The 17,756-nt window shown below is 20.8% G+C and overlaps 5 protein-coding genes across 5 annotated transcripts; all 5 read left to right on the forward strand.

Moving 5' to 3' along the window:
• Positions 1-1,801: 1,801 nt before the first annotated feature.
• Positions 1,802-2,986, forward strand: PY17X_0952101 (uncharacterized protein; the record flags this gene model as incomplete). Its single annotated transcript, XM_725510.1, has 3 exons — positions 1,802-1,816; positions 1,942-2,811; positions 2,900-2,986. 3 exons carry the CDS (start codon positions 1,802-1,804, stop codon positions 2,984-2,986), a joined length of 972 nt encoding a protein of 323 aa, XP_730603.1.
• A 2,623-nt stretch (positions 2,987-5,609) lies between these two features.
• Positions 5,610-6,683, forward strand: PY17X_0952201 (PIR protein; the record flags this gene model as incomplete). Its single annotated transcript, XM_022957226.2, has 3 exons — positions 5,610-5,624; positions 5,765-6,508; positions 6,597-6,683. The coding sequence occupies 3 exons, from the start codon at positions 5,610-5,612 to the stop codon at positions 6,681-6,683; spliced, it is 846 nt and encodes a 281-aa protein (XP_022811075.2).
• Positions 6,684-8,993: 2,310 nt separating this feature from the next.
• PY17X_0952301 (PIR protein) lies at positions 8,994-10,146 on the forward strand (the record flags this gene model as incomplete). The annotated part of the gene is made up of 3 exons (XM_034637543.1): positions 8,994-9,008; positions 9,140-9,997; positions 10,084-10,146. The coding sequence occupies 3 exons, from the start codon at positions 8,994-8,996 to the stop codon at positions 10,144-10,146; spliced, it is 936 nt and encodes a 311-aa protein (XP_034493495.1).
• Positions 10,147-12,381: 2,235 nt separating this feature from the next.
• On the forward strand, positions 12,382-13,269 carry PY17X_0952401 (fam-b protein; the record flags this gene model as incomplete). The annotated part of the gene is made up of 2 exons (XM_720308.3): positions 12,382-12,450; positions 12,580-13,269. The coding sequence occupies 2 exons, from the start codon at positions 12,382-12,384 to the stop codon at positions 13,267-13,269; spliced, it is 759 nt and encodes a 252-aa protein (XP_725401.3).
• Positions 13,270-16,130: 2,861 nt separating this feature from the next.
• PY17X_0952501 (PIR protein) lies at positions 16,131-17,268 on the forward strand (the record flags this gene model as incomplete). Its single annotated transcript, XM_022956718.2, has 3 exons — positions 16,131-16,145; positions 16,270-17,118; positions 17,206-17,268. 3 exons carry the CDS (start codon positions 16,131-16,133, stop codon positions 17,266-17,268), a joined length of 927 nt encoding a protein of 308 aa, XP_022811016.1.
• Positions 17,269-17,756: the final 488 nt, after the last annotated feature.

A 17,756-nucleotide genomic window follows, 5' to 3' on the forward strand; every position in this document is an offset into this window, starting at 1 on the left:
CAACGTTATCTATAAAAGGCATTTTATGCATCTAACATTTTTAATAATCAATAAAAATATACATATTAATAAAAAATTATATTATAGATATATGTATATTATCCTTTTAACTTTCGATTATACATAGTTTCATTTTATGCTAAAGTTTTAAGTTTAAATAATAGAGATACTTATATATACATTAATTTATTTATTATAAAGGTATAACATTAGATTAATCAGTATTCATTTTTAAAATTTATAGTTTTGAAGTATATATAAATTAGAAATATATTATATTTAAAATAGTTAAAAAAATATAAATATATTAATAATATTTAATATCATATTTTGTTATAATAATTATAAATAATATGATATATAGAATAGCGTTATTATTATATATCTATGCATATAATTTAATAAAATGCTCTAGTAATAACTAATATTGAAATATTGTTTTATTGTGGAAACTTCATATAATTAAATGTTAATATTATCGAAAAGGCACATAATAATACATTATAATGATATAATTATATATATATTTGTTAAATTTCCAAATTGAGATATGTGGTTTTATATTCTAAAAAACTGGATAAATATAGAAAAGGATACTCAATTTGTGTTAAATGTCATTTCATTATTCCATATTAACGCATATTATATTATTAGTTTTTATTGAATAATAATTTTTTAATCTAAAACAACATTACGTTATCATAGAATTAATAAAATATAGAATTTTAATAAATTATTTGAATGTATATGCATTGATAACTATAACAATATAATATATAAGATAAAAATGAACAATGCTGAACATTTATCGGATATTCAACTTAATTTAAATAATAAAAGAGAAAAGATATCTTATCTCTCTCCTCTTAAAGTGAAATATAATAACTTAATTAAACATACTTTTCTATTATACTTTAAAATTTCCATCAATACTTATTTATATGCTAATATTTAATATTTACTAAGCATTATTTTAAAAATAATATGCATTCAAAGACTTATTTAAGCTTATAAGTACGGGTTCAGTGCTAATTGTTGTCTTAAAGAATGGAAAATAAGCATAAAATAGTTTATAAAATTGCACAATAAGATATACTTCTAAATTGAAGTATATAGGAATAAAAATAAAGTTATCGAACTCATTAAAATGGATTATGAATTTATCTACATTCATTAAAAACAATATAAATTTATTTAATTTTCATAGAAAATGTAGCATGTAACTTAATTTGAAAACATTATAATTTTAATAAAGCATTGTATATAGTATTAGAAGCAAATATATAAAAGTTTAATATATTTAAAAAAATGACTATTTATATATTTTAAGGATTATAGTAATAATATAACTTTTTATTTTTTAGATATATACAGTATTTAAGTTTTTGAAGGATAATCATAAAAACATAAGATATAAATATATTCCTTTTCTATGTTCAAAAATACTTTAAATTCTTTATAGAAGGATATCCATTTTTATAATAAATATATACCAGATGTTAGTAAGAATATCATTTTTTGTATAAAATTCATTACATATATATTTAATAAAAATTGTATTAAGCAACTCTCTATTTAAGGTAACTTAGCTAATTAGCATAAACACAAATATAACGTTTCTTTACTAATAATATTATTTTATTATGCATAATAATTTAATTATTGAAAAACATATAATATATTTAACTACATACAGCTGTTATATATTGGGTTAAAACATTTGAGTCACACATTTGGTACAGTACATATAAAAGAACATGCCTCTACTCAATTTACAAATCAAAAATAAAACCCCATTATAATGAATAAGGAAGTGGTACATGCATTTTTTAATAATAATAGTTTCCTTTACATTTTTTTATATTGTATTACATATAAATATCATTAAACTTTATTTTAATAATTCGCGTTTTTATTAATTGTTTTTAAATGTTTTCATAGTGTAAAAGGTTCAAGAATGTATGGGATGCTTTTCCCGATACATTGGACAGTAGTGGAAAATATCAATTTAATGATAATAATAAATTTTCAAATAATTATTGTAATGATATTGAACTTTCAGATCATTTATGTGATAATATTTCTCAAAGTGATTTGAATAAAATAAGTGCTGGATGTTTATATTTGCTGGATGAATTCATTAAGGATTGTAATGTGGTTTCCTCTCCTGCAAAAAATAGCATCAATATGGTTGATTACATTTTGATATGGTTAAGTTATATGTTAAACCTAAAGGAAAGTGAAAAAGACAATACAACATGTTTTTATAGTACATACATATATTATTGTGATAAGTATAAGACGAAAATAAATGGATTTACTGATTATGATGATTATAAGGATCTTATAGATAAAAAAAATGTGTTTGGTATGGATAGTAATGATGTATCTAAATTTTATGAAGCATTTAAATTATTATGTGAAATGTATACTGAATTTGATGAAAACGCGTCAAATTGCACAAAATGTTCGGAAAAAGCTAATGAATTTGTTAAAATACATAAAGAACTTAATGATTCTAATAATACTAAATATATCGGCTATTGTCAAGCATTTTCTACATTATCAAATGATTATAATAATTTAAAAAACAAATATAAAGGTGATACCCCCCTTCCAGAGATAAATACAAAAGAAACTGATGCAGAATGTTCTGAACAAACTTCTAAAAAAAATTATGTAACAGGATCTGAACAATCGTATGGAGAATTTTCTGAGGTTACATTATCAGAATTATCACTAGTAAGTAAATTATTTATAGTTTTATCGATATTTGGTGCAATACCAATTTTCTTGGGAATTGCTTATAAGGTAAATAATAAGGAATTAAAAAATTATTTTCATTATATATATGCAAACATTAACAAAAAATCATACACTTCTTAACGTTTTATATTAGTATTCGTTATTTGGATTTCGGAAACGATTTCAAAAACAAAAATTAAGAGAAAAGCTAAAAAATGTAAAGAAGAGAATGAATCATTAATAAATTATTCTGAATATGACGATTGATTTATTTTAAGAAACTGTCTATTTCGAAGTAATTTTTGATCATAGTTTTTATATTGTTTTTATGTTGTAGGTCAGGGTTGTTCTTGCGGGACCCATATTTGGGTTAGGATTAAGTATTATATTGTATTAATTTTTTATAATTCGAACACTAATTAAATATATGTATCATCTCGTATGTTTAATCAAGAGATTATGCCCAAATATTCAACCCCAAATGGGGATAAGTTAATATAAATGGGGGTGTATAACATTTTTCATAATTTCTAATATATATAATTTAGTGTTCATATCGATTTAATATGATTAAAAAAAATGTCTATATTGCATATATTAATTCATATTATGATATATCATAATTATTTATTATATAAAGCTTGTTAGCCATAATTATATTGAATTATGCATAACATAATATGTTTCCTTGTTTGATAAAACATTTTATTTAGCAAAAATTATTTGTATCATTTTTTTTAATTTAAATTATATTTTGATAAACGAACTGTAATAATAGATATTCATAAAATATCGATCGAGTATCGACAATACAACGATATCTATAAAATATGTTTTATGTATCTAATATTTTTAGTAATAAAATAAAAATGTACATATTAATAAATAATTACATTATAGATATAGGCATATTATCCTTTTAACTTTCGATTATATATAGTTTCATTTTATGCTAATGTTTTAAATTCAAATTATAGAAATCGTTCTATATACATTAATTTATTTACTATAAAGGTATAATATTAGATTAATCACTATTAATTTTTAAACTTTATAGTTTTGAGGCACAAATAAATTATTTTTTAAATAGTTAAAAGAAAAAATATAAATATATTAATAAAATTTAATATCATATTTTATTCTAATAATTATAAATAATATCATAGATATAATGCGTTATTATTATATACTTATACATATAAACTAGTAAAATGCTATACCAATAAATAATACTGAAATATGTTAAATTTAGGAAGCATATACAATTATATATTAATGAAAAGTATATATAAAAAGTATGTAATAATTAATTTGAACTAATAATATTTTTATTAGGTTATTATATATATAAAATTCACAAATATATTGTTATTGCTAAATAATATATGTTATAAAATACTTGATTTAAAAACTATGAAACGAGGAAATATTATACATTGATTTAAAGTATTTTATTAAGCGTATTAATTATTTCGTTGTACTATACAGTGATATAGCAGTAACAATAATAATAGTAATAACAATAGATAAAGTATTAAATACGAACAAATCATTAAATTCATTTGATTTGAATACGTTGATATATATTATTAAACTTGTAATAAGATTAAAATTATATGCACAAAACATCCAATAAATATTATAACATTTATTTAAGTATGCTTAATGTGATAACATTAGACTAACATTACCAAGCAAAATAATATTAATAATTATATAGTTTTCTTAAAAATATAGTTTATTATAAAATATAAAAGCAAACTATATATTTAAAAAAGTAATAATTCTAAGTTATTTTTAATGTATACATGAACTGAAAGTTTAATGTTAAAGGAATACAATACATAATTAGCTATATAGAATAGGTAAATCTTATATAGCTACATAATTGTCTTAAAAAAGCATACTTCCCTTATCTCTCCTATCTAAAATGAAAATATACCAAACTAATTAAACATAGTTTTCTATTATACTTAAAATTTCGCATCAATAGTTATTTATATGTTAATAATTAATATCTACTAAGTATTATTTTAAAAAAAATATGCATTAAAAGTCTTATTTAAGCATATAAATATGGTTACAGTGCTAATTGCCGTTTTAAACCGTGAGAAAGATGTGCAAAATATATTATAAAATTATATAATAAGATATATTTCTAAATTTAATTATATAAGAATAAAAATAAAGTTATTGGACTCGTTAACATAGATTGTAAAGTTATCTATATTAAATAAAATAATATTAAAATTATTTATATGCAATTAAAAAAGGGAACAATGCAACTTAATTCGAAAATAATATAATTTTAATTAAACATGGTATATAGTACTAGAAATAACTATATAAATATTTAATATATTTAAAAAAATTACTATTTATATACTTTTAAGGATTATAGTAATAATATAATTTTTATTTTTTTAATTTATACAGTATTTAAGTTTTAGAAGGGCAATCATTAAAACATAAAATATAAATATATTTCTTTTATATGTTCAAACATACTTTAAATTATTTATAAAAGTATATCCATTTTTATAATAAAGTTATACCAAATGTTAGTAAGAATAACATTTTTTGCATAAAATGCATCATATTTATATTTAACCAAAACTGTATTAATCGATCCTCTATTTAAGGTAATTTAGCTAATTGTCATAAAATAAGTATAATATGATTTTAGTAATACTACTATTTTATTATCCTATATTAATTTAATTATTGAAAAACTTATAATATATTTAACTACAGACAGTTGTTATTTATAGGGTTATAGTATTAGCATCACATATTTGGTATAGTATATATAAAAACAGCATGATTTTATTCAATTTACAAATCAAAAATAATATCCCATTATAATGGATGCCAAAGTGGTATATGCAATTTTTAATAATAATAATAATTTCCTTTACATTTTTTTATATTGTATTACATATAAATATCATTAAATTTTATTTTAATCAAATGTTCAATAATATACATTTCTAATATTTGTTTTTAAATGTTTTCCTAGTGTGAAAAGTTCGATAATGTATGGGAGTTTTTTCCCGATGAATTGGGCACCAACGGAGAATATGAATTTAAAGAAAAAAATTTCTTAGATAGTTATTGTTATAATGGCGAATGTAGTAGTGATTTCGGAAAAATTAATGCCGGATTTTTTTATTTGCTTAATCAATTCTTTGAGAGTTCTGGGTTATCGTATAATGTGCAAAATAATACGAATGTTGTTGAATATATTATTCTATGGTTAAGTTATATGTTAAACCTAAAGAGTACTCAAGATGATAGCATTACCAATCTAAATAATTTTTATAAAGTAAATGTAGATAAACACAAAAAGTATAATAGTTTCATTGATCCTATAAATAAAAAAAAAGAATTGATGAATATTTCTAAAGATAAAGTGTCTAAACTTTATAAGTTATTTAAAATTTTATGTGAAATGTATACTAAAATTGATGAAGACAATAAAAATTGCAATAAATATTTGAACGATGATAATCAATTTGATAAAATATATAAAGAACTTAATAATGATAGTTCCTATAGTCAACTATTGACTACTTTATCAACTGATTATAATAAATTAAAAGAGAAATGTAAAAATATTTCGTCCTCTCAACCGAAAGGAACAGAACACATTCTTGTACAAAGTTCTGTAGATATATCATCAAGTTCGTCGATAGGAAACAAATTAATTTCAGTTTTATCGATATTTGGTGCAATAGGATTTCTTTTGGGAATTTCTTATAAGGTATATAATAAAGAATTTAAAAATTATTTTCATTAAATATATGCAAACGTTAACAAACAAAACATACTTTATTAAAATTTTATATTAGTATTCTTTATTTGGATTTCGGAAACGATTTCAAAAACAAAAATTAAGAGAAAAAATAAAAAATATAAAGAAGAAAATGAATCAATAATATATGATTAGAAGATTAATATTGATTAATATATGTTAAGAATCTGTCTATTGGGAAATAATTTTTGCATAATTTTTATATAGTTTTTATGTTAGGGGTCAAGGTTGTGTTTGTGAAACCCATATTCGGGTTAGAGCTAAGTATTACATTGCATTTAATTTTTTATAATTTTAATACTAATTTAATATATGTATCATCACGTATATTTAATCAGAAGATGAAGTTAAAAAGTTAAAATATGCAACCAAAAGGGGAATAATCTAACATGAAAGGGATCAATACCAAATTTCCCATAAAGTATAATATATACAATTGTGTGTTTATGCCGATTTAATATGATTAAAATAAAATGTCTATATTGCATATATTAATATAGATATTGATTATATATGAATTTATATTATGCTTTATCATAATTGATTATTATATAAAACTTGATAACCCAGAGCTATATTGAATTATGCATATCATAATATGTTTTTTTATTTAGTGAAAATTTTATTTAGCAAAACTTATGATTTGTATCATAGTTATTTAGATTCAAATCATTTTATCCAACTGAACTGTAATAATAGATGTTCATAAAATATCGATCGAGAATCGATAATACAACATTATCTATAAATGTTTTATGCACCTAACATTTTTAATAATCAATAAAAATATGCATATTAGTAAAAAATTAAATTATAGATATATGTATACTATCCTTTTAATTTTCGATTATATATAGTTTTATTTTATGATAAAGTTTTAAATTCAAATAATAGAGTTATTAATATATACATTAATTTATTTACTATAAAGGTATACTATTGGATTAATCACTATTAATTTTGAACTTTATAATTTTGAGGTATAAATAAATTATATTTTAAAATAGTTAAAAAATAAAATATATGTATATTAATAAATTTTTTTATCATATTTTGTTTTAATAATTATAAATAATATGATAGATAGAATAACGTAATATTATATACCTATACATATAATATAATAAATTGCTCTACTAGTAATATTAAAATATTGTTTTTTGTGGAAAATTAATATAATTAAACATTAATATTATCGAAAAGACATAATAATACATTATATATTTGTTAATGATCCAATTTGGAATTTGTAGTTTTATATTATAAAAATATGGATTAATGGAGAAAGGGTTAAATATTTAATTAATATTAAATATCATTTTATTATTCCATATTATATTATCATAGTTTTTTGTAGAATTAATAAAATATAGTATTTTTAATAAATTATTTGAATGTATATACATTGATAACTATACAATAAAATGTATAAAATAAAATGAATTATGTAGAACATTTAATGAATATTTATATAAATTTATATACTGAAAGAGAAAATATATCTTATCTCTCTCCTCTTAAAGTGCAATATAACAACCTAATCAAACATAGTTTTATATTATACTTTAAAATTTGGATCAATACTTATTTATGTATTAATATTAAATATCTACTATGTATGATTTTAAAAACTATTTAAATTCAAAGAGTTATTTAAGCTTATAAATACGGCCTCAGTGCTAATTGGTGTTTTAAAGAATGGAAACGATGGGAAAATGTATTATAAAATTACACAATAAAAAATATTTATAAATTGAAGTATATAGGAATAAAAATAAAGTTATTGAAAATGTTAACTATAATTGGAATGGATATATATTAAATAAAAACAATATAAATTTAAGTATATGCAATTAAAAAAGGGAAAAATACAATTTATTTTGAAATTACTATAATTTTAATAAAACATGGTATATAGTAATAGAAACAAGTATATATGTATTTAATATATTTAAAAAAATAACTATTTATATACTTTAAGGATTATAGTAATAATGGGTTTCTTAATTGTTCCGATTTTTTCAGTATATTAGTTTTGGGGTACCGTTTATTAAACAAAAAATATGGCGTTGTTTATTTTCCATATTAAAGGATGTGTATAAGAGATGTATTTTTAATTCGTTACATTGTTGCTTTAATTTTTATAATAATGCTCATATGAGTGTTATTAAGGATAACAATTAATGTAAAATTGTATCTATACACATATGGTAAAACATGTATTAAACATCCCCAAAACACGATAATTTATCTAACTACCGTAAAGTTATTATATTGTTCCATATTATCTTTAAATTAATATTAAAAATGATAATAAAATGTTTAATCATAGACAATTTTATGCTATGTTCAATTATTTTGTCATTTATTAAGCATAAAATATATAAAATATGATGTTACATAATCTACATATTATAAACAAAATAAAATTGCAATGGATAAAACCCTGGTATCTGCATTTTTTAATATAATTTGCTTATATTTGTCGATATTATATAATTTATAAATTTCATTAAATTTTATTTTATAAGAATTTCATTAACATATATTTTTATTATATTTTTTTAAATGTTTTCTTAGTGTGAAAATTTTGATACATTGAGAAACTATTTACCCGATGAATTAAACACATCTACAAGTAATGATATTCATGAATTAGGGAATGCTAAGAATTATTGTCCTAATGAAGGTTCAGGGGGAAAAGAATGTACGACTGATTTCGATAAAATTAAGGCTGGATGTTTATGGTTGTTTGAGCAATTATTTGTGGAAAATAAAAAAAATATCAGTACAGTTGAATACATTATGATATGGTTAAGTTATAAACTAAATCAAAAGACGTATGACGGAATCAAGAATCTAAATGATTTTTACACTAAATGTATAGATAATAATACACATTATACTAATTGTAAACAAGGTGATCAAGATTGTAGTACGTCATTAAAAAATAATGTAGGTTATCAAAATTATAAGGAAATCATAAATGGAAGAAAGGGATTGTTGAGTACTAATATTGGAAATATGTCTAAAATTTATGAAGCATTTAAATCATTATGTAACTTGTATAAAGAACTTGGTGATGACAGTAAAAATTGCAAGAATGCTTTGGATGATAATAATGAATTTATTAAAAAATATAATGAACTTAATGGCAATTCTAGCATTAGTGAAGACAGTTCATGTAAACAAGTATTGTCTACATTATTAAATGATTATAATAATTTAAAAGATCATTATGATAGTAATGACGTTGATTGTAGCAATATTCCATCCCTTACCCAGACAAAAACAGAAGAAAAAGGTGTGCAAAGTTATGAAGAGAGTTCTGGACCGAGTTCTGAAGTTACATCATCAAGTTCGTTGATAACAAGCAAATTAATTCCAGTTTTATTGATACTTGGTGCAATACCAATTTTTTTGGGAATTGCTTATAAGGTAAATAATAAGGAATTAAAAAATAATTTTCATTATATATATGCAAACATTAAACAAATTATATGTTTTTTAAAATTTTATATTAGTATTCATTATTTGGATTTCGGAAAAGAGTTCAAAAACATTTAAGAGAAAAGCTAAAAAAATAAAGAAGAAAATGGATCATTAATATGGGATTCAAATAGTGACTATTTCAGGAATAGTAATAATATTAATATATTTTAAGAAACTGTCTATTTGAAAATAATTTTTTACCATAATTTTTGAACATAATTATTGGGTCTATAATAATAATTAAATAATATAACCAATAATATATAATGTTATATATATATAGTTATAACATTTTTATACTTTTTTTGTATAATTTTTAAACAGTTTTTATGTTGTGGGTCAGGGTTGAGTTTGTCATTATGGACCCCATATTCGGGTTAAGTGTTATATTGCATTTAATTTTGAATATTTTTTTATAATTTGATAACATTTATTAGTTTAAAGAATTGTTTTAAATATATATAGGAAATAAGATATAATAATATGTATAAGATAAGTTGTAGTTTTTAATATTTATATTAAGTCTAAATATGTAAGAAACAATGAGGATGATGATTACTCTGAAAAAGAGCAATAAAGAAATATATTTTTATAAATTATAAGAATTGAATTTCGTGTTGATATAACTTATGGTAAATCTGATGAATTATTTACTTTTTGTATTTTATTGTTAATTTTGTGTTGATGGTTTATGGGTCAATCGGTCGAATATTGGAATAGATATAGAAAGATTATTCCAAAGTATCGATTTGATCCAAAAAGAAAACGTTGATTTAAATATTTACAATGCATAATATAATAAAATGGGGGAAATAAAATGGAATTGGAGGAAAATAATTTATTATGATTTCCTTCCTCAGTAACACCTGAACCGAATGGTAAATGGAATAAAAGTATAAAGTGGCATTTGGAGAAAATATATATAAGTGAAATAAGTTACGTTAAAAGTATATTTATTTTAAGATCCATTATTTTAGGAATTATGTATAAGATCATGTGGAATTAGTATAATATTTAAAAAATATTTATCCACTGGAAAATATTATACATTTTTGTGATTTTTACATTAGTGTTTATGTTAGTATTTATGAGTTGGAGGAGAAGGGGAAGTAAGAAAAAAAGATGAAAAATATTATAAATCGAGTCGATAAGAAACTGGGATTATTAATATATACAAACTTATTCAGATCGATCCTGCACCATTTATTAATTTATTTTTTTTGTTTATAAAAGTAAGATTCTTTGGAATGATAAATTTAATTAACTTATATTTGAAGTCAAATTTAAAATGTGTATAAATTTAAAGAATACTAAATAAACTGGATTTCAGTTATTAGTACAAATAATTATGGGTTTAATATATGTGAGGAATATTGAGGTTGATTTAGCCTATTTTTATATGAGGAAATGTACTATATTTATGTTATATTTAAATAATATTTATAAAAATAAAGACAAAATAATGTTTAACTATTAAATATACTATAATATGTGTTTAATGAATAGGATAAAATAAAGGATTTCTTATTAATTGTATTTGATTTTCTGATTTGATATATGCATTGTGATTTATAGGAGGTATACTTGGAAATATGAATATTTTACATTATTTGAATATAAAAAATATATTTGATGTTGTATATTCTGAGATATATTTATAAATAAAATGGTTCCATGGTAATATATAAAAAAATATATTTTTACAAAAAAATGGGAAAATAAAGTGGAGAATATTATTAATATTTAGAATTGGAGAAATATTATAATAAAAAACCATTTAAATGTAAATAAGAATGATGTTTTGTTAATGTTTTCATTATATGTTTGTATTTATTCATATAAAAAATATATGTATCTAATATGTTATTATTTTAATTGATATTTATTAGTTTCTCATATGTAAGGAATAATGGAAATATATAAGTTCATAAAATATTAGGACCATATCACTAAATATGCTAATGTATTATAAATTGTATTAAAAAATGATTTGTATAACAAATTTTCAAAAAATAAATTTTAGGGAAAATAGTTGTATATATATATAATAAAAATATAAAAAATGGTGTATTTTTTGAGAAAAAAATAACATAATAATATGTATATCGATAAATACTTTTAATTAATATAACAACGGTTGCATAATTCTGTTGGAAATTGAAAAAATTAATAAATGAAATAAATTGCATAGTTTTTTTATAGATATATTTATTGATAAATTTAAGAAGAAAAAAGTAGTAAATATTACTATTTTGTGAATAAATATGAAGTTACCATCATTATTTCAAACTACATTTATTATTTCAATTATTTAATAAATAAAGATAAAAATGAGAGTGAATATTTTAAAATACGTTCTTTTTTCAATTGTTGTTTGTTCTTTTGAATATTCCAAAAATGTAAGTTACAGATTATTTTCATTTATTATTAATATTTGATTATAGTGTTTGTATCTATTTGTAAAACATTTAAGTTAAACAATTAAAATTAATTGGAAATATGTTAATAAATATTTCATTTCTTTGCAGGAAATATGGGATGAAAGGAATATAATAAAATTTAGAAGCAATAGAATATTAGGAGATGTAGAAAAGGAGTTCGATTTAAATGATTTTTATGAATCAACTTTTAGTCTTACAAAACAACTTAATGAGTACAATGATGATAACGAAGAAATTATACATATTCGAAATGCTATAAATTCATATATAAAGAATCATAAAGACAAGAGTACATTACCCGATTTAAATAAGTTAGATAAAAGAACTAAAAAGTTAATTTATAAAATTCGAGAAGAATTAAAAGAAGTAAAAAAAGAGATTGATAATATGGGGGATAGTGGAATAACAACAAAAGTGATACAAAATAAAAGAATAAGAAAAAAAGATGAAAATAATTATGTATCAGAAGGTGAAGACTATAACCAATTGAAAAACGAAGTAAATTTCTTGGAGAGAGAATATAGACAGCCCAATTTAAGTAGTGTTAATACTTATAAAAATAAACGAAAGATAAACGAATTGTACGAAGGATTAAAATTGAGGTCAATATTGTTGGTTTTTCTTTCTTTGGTGATAATAATATCAGGAACCGTTCCTATCGCATTTACTGTTTTATGTTCCGTGGTTTCATTTGAAACATTTATTAGGTCTTGTCAATACATTAAATTAATCATGAAAGTATATAAAAAACCCAAAAAATCAAAAACATCAAAATAATCACTCTTTATTATTATGTTTTATTATACCTGTTTAAATGATTAAAAATAGTATATTTAATATTTTTTGGCATAAAAGTTACATTTGTTTACGTTATATAGAATAATGAAATATGATTTAATTGTATGTTTCATTATATACATTTAATTTAATATATAATTAATTTATCTTTGTTTAGTGTTTGTCAAAATCTCATTTGTCCATATTTTCATGGATATATATTATGTATTAATGGATTTTGAATTTATTAATATAAACGCACTTATTAATAAAATTATAAGCTATGGTGAGGTTTAGAGTTGCATTTTGGGAAACTCGTATTTTGTGTCAGGGTTCTGTACTATAAGTTATAGTTTTGTTTTATGTAATCTCTGTTTTGGGTTAGGACTATATTTTTATTAGTTTGTTTATAATTTGACAATATTTATTACCTCGTATACTTAATTACGGGATGTCGTCTAAATATGCAATCAAAAAGGGGGTATAAACTAATATGAAAGGGGCAATACCATAATTCCCATAAAGTATAATATATACAATTGAGTGTTCATGTCGATTTAATATGATTAAAATAAAATGTTTATATTTCATATATGAAGTGATATCATGGTATATGATAATTGTCTATTATATAAAACTTGTTAATGAGGGAGTATATTGAATTATGCACATCATAATATGTTTCTTAATTTTATGGAAATTTTATTTAGTAAAAGTTATTATTTGTGTCATTATTATTTTGATTTAAATTGTATTACGGGAATATATGTTGTAATAATAGCATTATATGTGAAGGTGGATATGAATTATAAGATAATTGGTTTTGAATATTGCTGTGCATTATATGGGCATATTATTATTGTTAATTAAGGACATTGGGGACATATAATAGATAGTGATAAAGTATAGGTTGGTATATATCGACAATATAACGTTGTCTATAGATATTATTATGGTTCTAACGTATTTAGTAACACATAAAAAATTGAACTATATAATATTTTTTGAAGTTTTAATTGTAGTTACTATTCTCTTTTTGTATTAATAGAAATTGATTTATACGGCATAATTTATTTATCATAAGGTATACTAACATATTAATCACTATTAATTTGTAAATTTTATATTTTGAGGTATAAATAAATTGGAAATATGTTATAAATAGTAAATTGAAAAAACATAAGTATATTAAATATAATGTTATAGTTCTAATAATTATAAATAATATGATATATAGAATATCGCTATTGATCTAATATAGTAAAATATTATACCAACTACTAATATTGAAATATGTTAAATTTGGAAATATATACAATTATATATTAATGCAAAATATACAGCAAAAGTATGTAATAATTAATTTGAAATAATATTTTTATTAGGTTATTATATATACAAAATATAAATCTATAATTTAAATAAAATGTTTTACAATATGATATACATTCTAAAATATATACTTTAAAACAATAAAATACGGAAATATTCTACATTGATTTAAAGGATTCTTATTGAGTGCATTAATTGTTCCGTTGTACTATATAGTTACATAGCAGTAACAATAATAATAGTAATAACAATAGATAAAGTATTAAATACGAACATATGTATTATGTTTATTTGATACACTATATGGGTATAAATTCATTATATATATTATTAAAGGTGTTATCAGATTAAATTGTATGTATACAAGATCAAATGAAATATTATAACATTTATTTAAGTATGCTTTAATGTGATAACATTAGACTACCAGTACCAAGGAAAATAATATTAATAATTCTAAGATATTTTTAATTTATACATGAATTAAAAACTTTAATGGTAGAAAATATAAGAAATAATTAAACTGTGTAGAATAGGTAAATCTTATATGGATATATCCTTGTCTTAAAAAAGCATACATCCCTTATCTCTCCTATCTAAAAGGACAATAATCTAATAACTCATAGTTTTCTATTACACTTAAATTTCATCAATACTTATTTATGTGTTATATATTTAAAATTTCCTAAGTATTATTTTAAAAACGATCTACATATAAAAACTTATTTAAGCTTATGAATAGCATAATAAATACGGGTTCAGTGCTAATTGCCGCTTTAACGGTGGAAAAATATGGAAAACATTATAAAATTACTAAATAAAGAATACTTCTAAATTGGAATATGTGGGAATAAAAATAAAGTTATAGAACTTATTAAAATGAATTATGAATTTATCTACATTCATTAAAAACAATATAAATTTATATAATTTGCATATAGATGTAAGTAAAATAACTTAATTTGAAAATACTATAATTTTAATAAAACAGTGGTTTATTGTATTAGAAATAAGTATGTAAATATTTAATATATTTAAAAAAATGACTATTTATATACTTTAAGGATTATAGTAATAATATAATTTTTATTTTTTTAGATTTATACAGCATTTAATTTTTTGAAGGACAATCATCAAAACATAAAATATAAATATATACCTTTTCTATGTTCAAACATACTTTAAATTCTTTATAGAAAGATATCCATTTTTATAATAAAGTTATACCAAATGTTAGTAAGAATAGTATTTATTGTATAAAATGCATAATATATTTAATCAAAAGTTTATTAAGCAATTCTCTATTTAAGGTAACTTAGCTAATTAGCATAAACACTAATAAAACCTTTTTTTAATAATAACATTATTTTATTATTCTATATTAATTTAATTATTGAAAAACTTACATATTTAACTACAGACAGATGTTATATATTGGGTTAAACATTTGCGTCACGTATTTGGTGGAGTGTATATAAAAACAGGATGATTGTACCCAATTTGCAAATCAAAAATAAAACCCCATTATAATGAATAAAGAATTGGTATATGCATTTTTTAATAATAATAGTTTCCTTTACATTTTTTTATATTGTATTACATATAAATATCATTAAAATTTATTTTAATAATTCGCGTTTTTATTAATTGTTTTTAAATGTTTCTTAGTGTAAACAGTTCAAGAAAGTATGGGAGGATTTTCCCGATACATTGAGTAATAAAGGCTGTGATTTTAAAGATGATGGAGTTTTAAATAATTATTGTCAAAGTAGTCAATGTCATAGTAAGTTCGATAAAATTAGTACTGTATGTTTATATTTGTTTCGTGCGTTCTTTGGGAGTTCTGATTTGTTTAATTCTGTTGCAAAAAAAAACATCGATATTGTTGATTACATTTTGATATGGTTAAGTTATATGTTAAACCTGGGCGGAAGTAAAGACCATGACAATATAAAAGATTTTTATAATTATCAAATAGTGAATCGTGATAATTATATCACGGGAATAAAAGATGTCAGTGAATATAAGAATTATAAGGAACTCATAGATAAAAAAAATTATTTAAGTATGAATATTAATATTATATCTAAATTTTATGATCCATTTAAATCATTATGTAACTTGTATAATGAACTTGATGATGAAAAAACAAATTGCAAGAACTGTTCGGATAAAGCTAATCAATTTGTTGAAAAATATAAAGCACTTAATGAAGATTCTGATATTACTGATAGTAGTCCATATAAAGAAATATTTTCTAAACTATCAAATGATTATGATAATTTAAAAAATGAATGTAAAGATGATAAAGATAGCAAATTTCCATCTCTTACAGAGACAAATACACCACAAGATACTAGACAAATTACTGGACAAATTACTGAACGAACTGGAGAAGCTCGAGAACCTGGACAAATTTCTGATGTTACATCATCAAGTTCGTCGATAGTAAGCAAATTAATTCCAGTTGTGTCGATATTTGCTGCAATATCAATTTTTTTAGGAATTTCTTATAAGGTAAATAATAAGGAGTTAAAAAATATTTTCATTAAATATGTGCAATTATTAACAAAAACCCATACGTTTCTTAACATTTTATATTAGTATTCGTTATTTGGATTTCGGAAACGATCTCAAAAACATTTAAGAAAAAAGATAAAAAAATAAAGAAGAAAACTGATCATTAATAAATTATTCTGAATATGACAATTGATTTATTTTAAGGAATTGTCTATTTCGAAGTAATTTTTGATCATAGTTTTTATATTGTTTTTATGTTGTGGGTTAGGGTTAAGTATTATATTGTATTAATTTTTTATAATTTGAACACCAATTAAATATATATCATTCCGTATGTTTAATCACAAAATGAAATTCAAAAGCCCAAATATGCAACCAAGGAGGGTTATAAGCTAATATGAATGGGGTTGTATAACATTTTTTCATAATTTCTAATATATATAATTTAGTGTTCATATCGATTTAATATGAATAAAAAAAAATGTTTATATTGCGTATATTAATTCATATTGTGATATATCATAATTAGGGTTCAGGGTTTAGGGTTTAGGGTTCAGGGTTCAGGGTTCAGGGGTTTAGGGTTCAGGGTTTAGGGTTCAGGGTTCAGGGTTTAGGGGTTCAGGGTTTTCAGGGTT

The sequence above is a fragment of the Plasmodium yoelii genome, assembly GCF_900002385.2.
Source record: "Plasmodium yoelii strain 17X genome assembly, chromosome: 9".
Classification (NCBI taxonomy): domain Eukaryota; phylum Apicomplexa; class Aconoidasida; order Haemosporida; family Plasmodiidae; genus Plasmodium; species Plasmodium yoelii.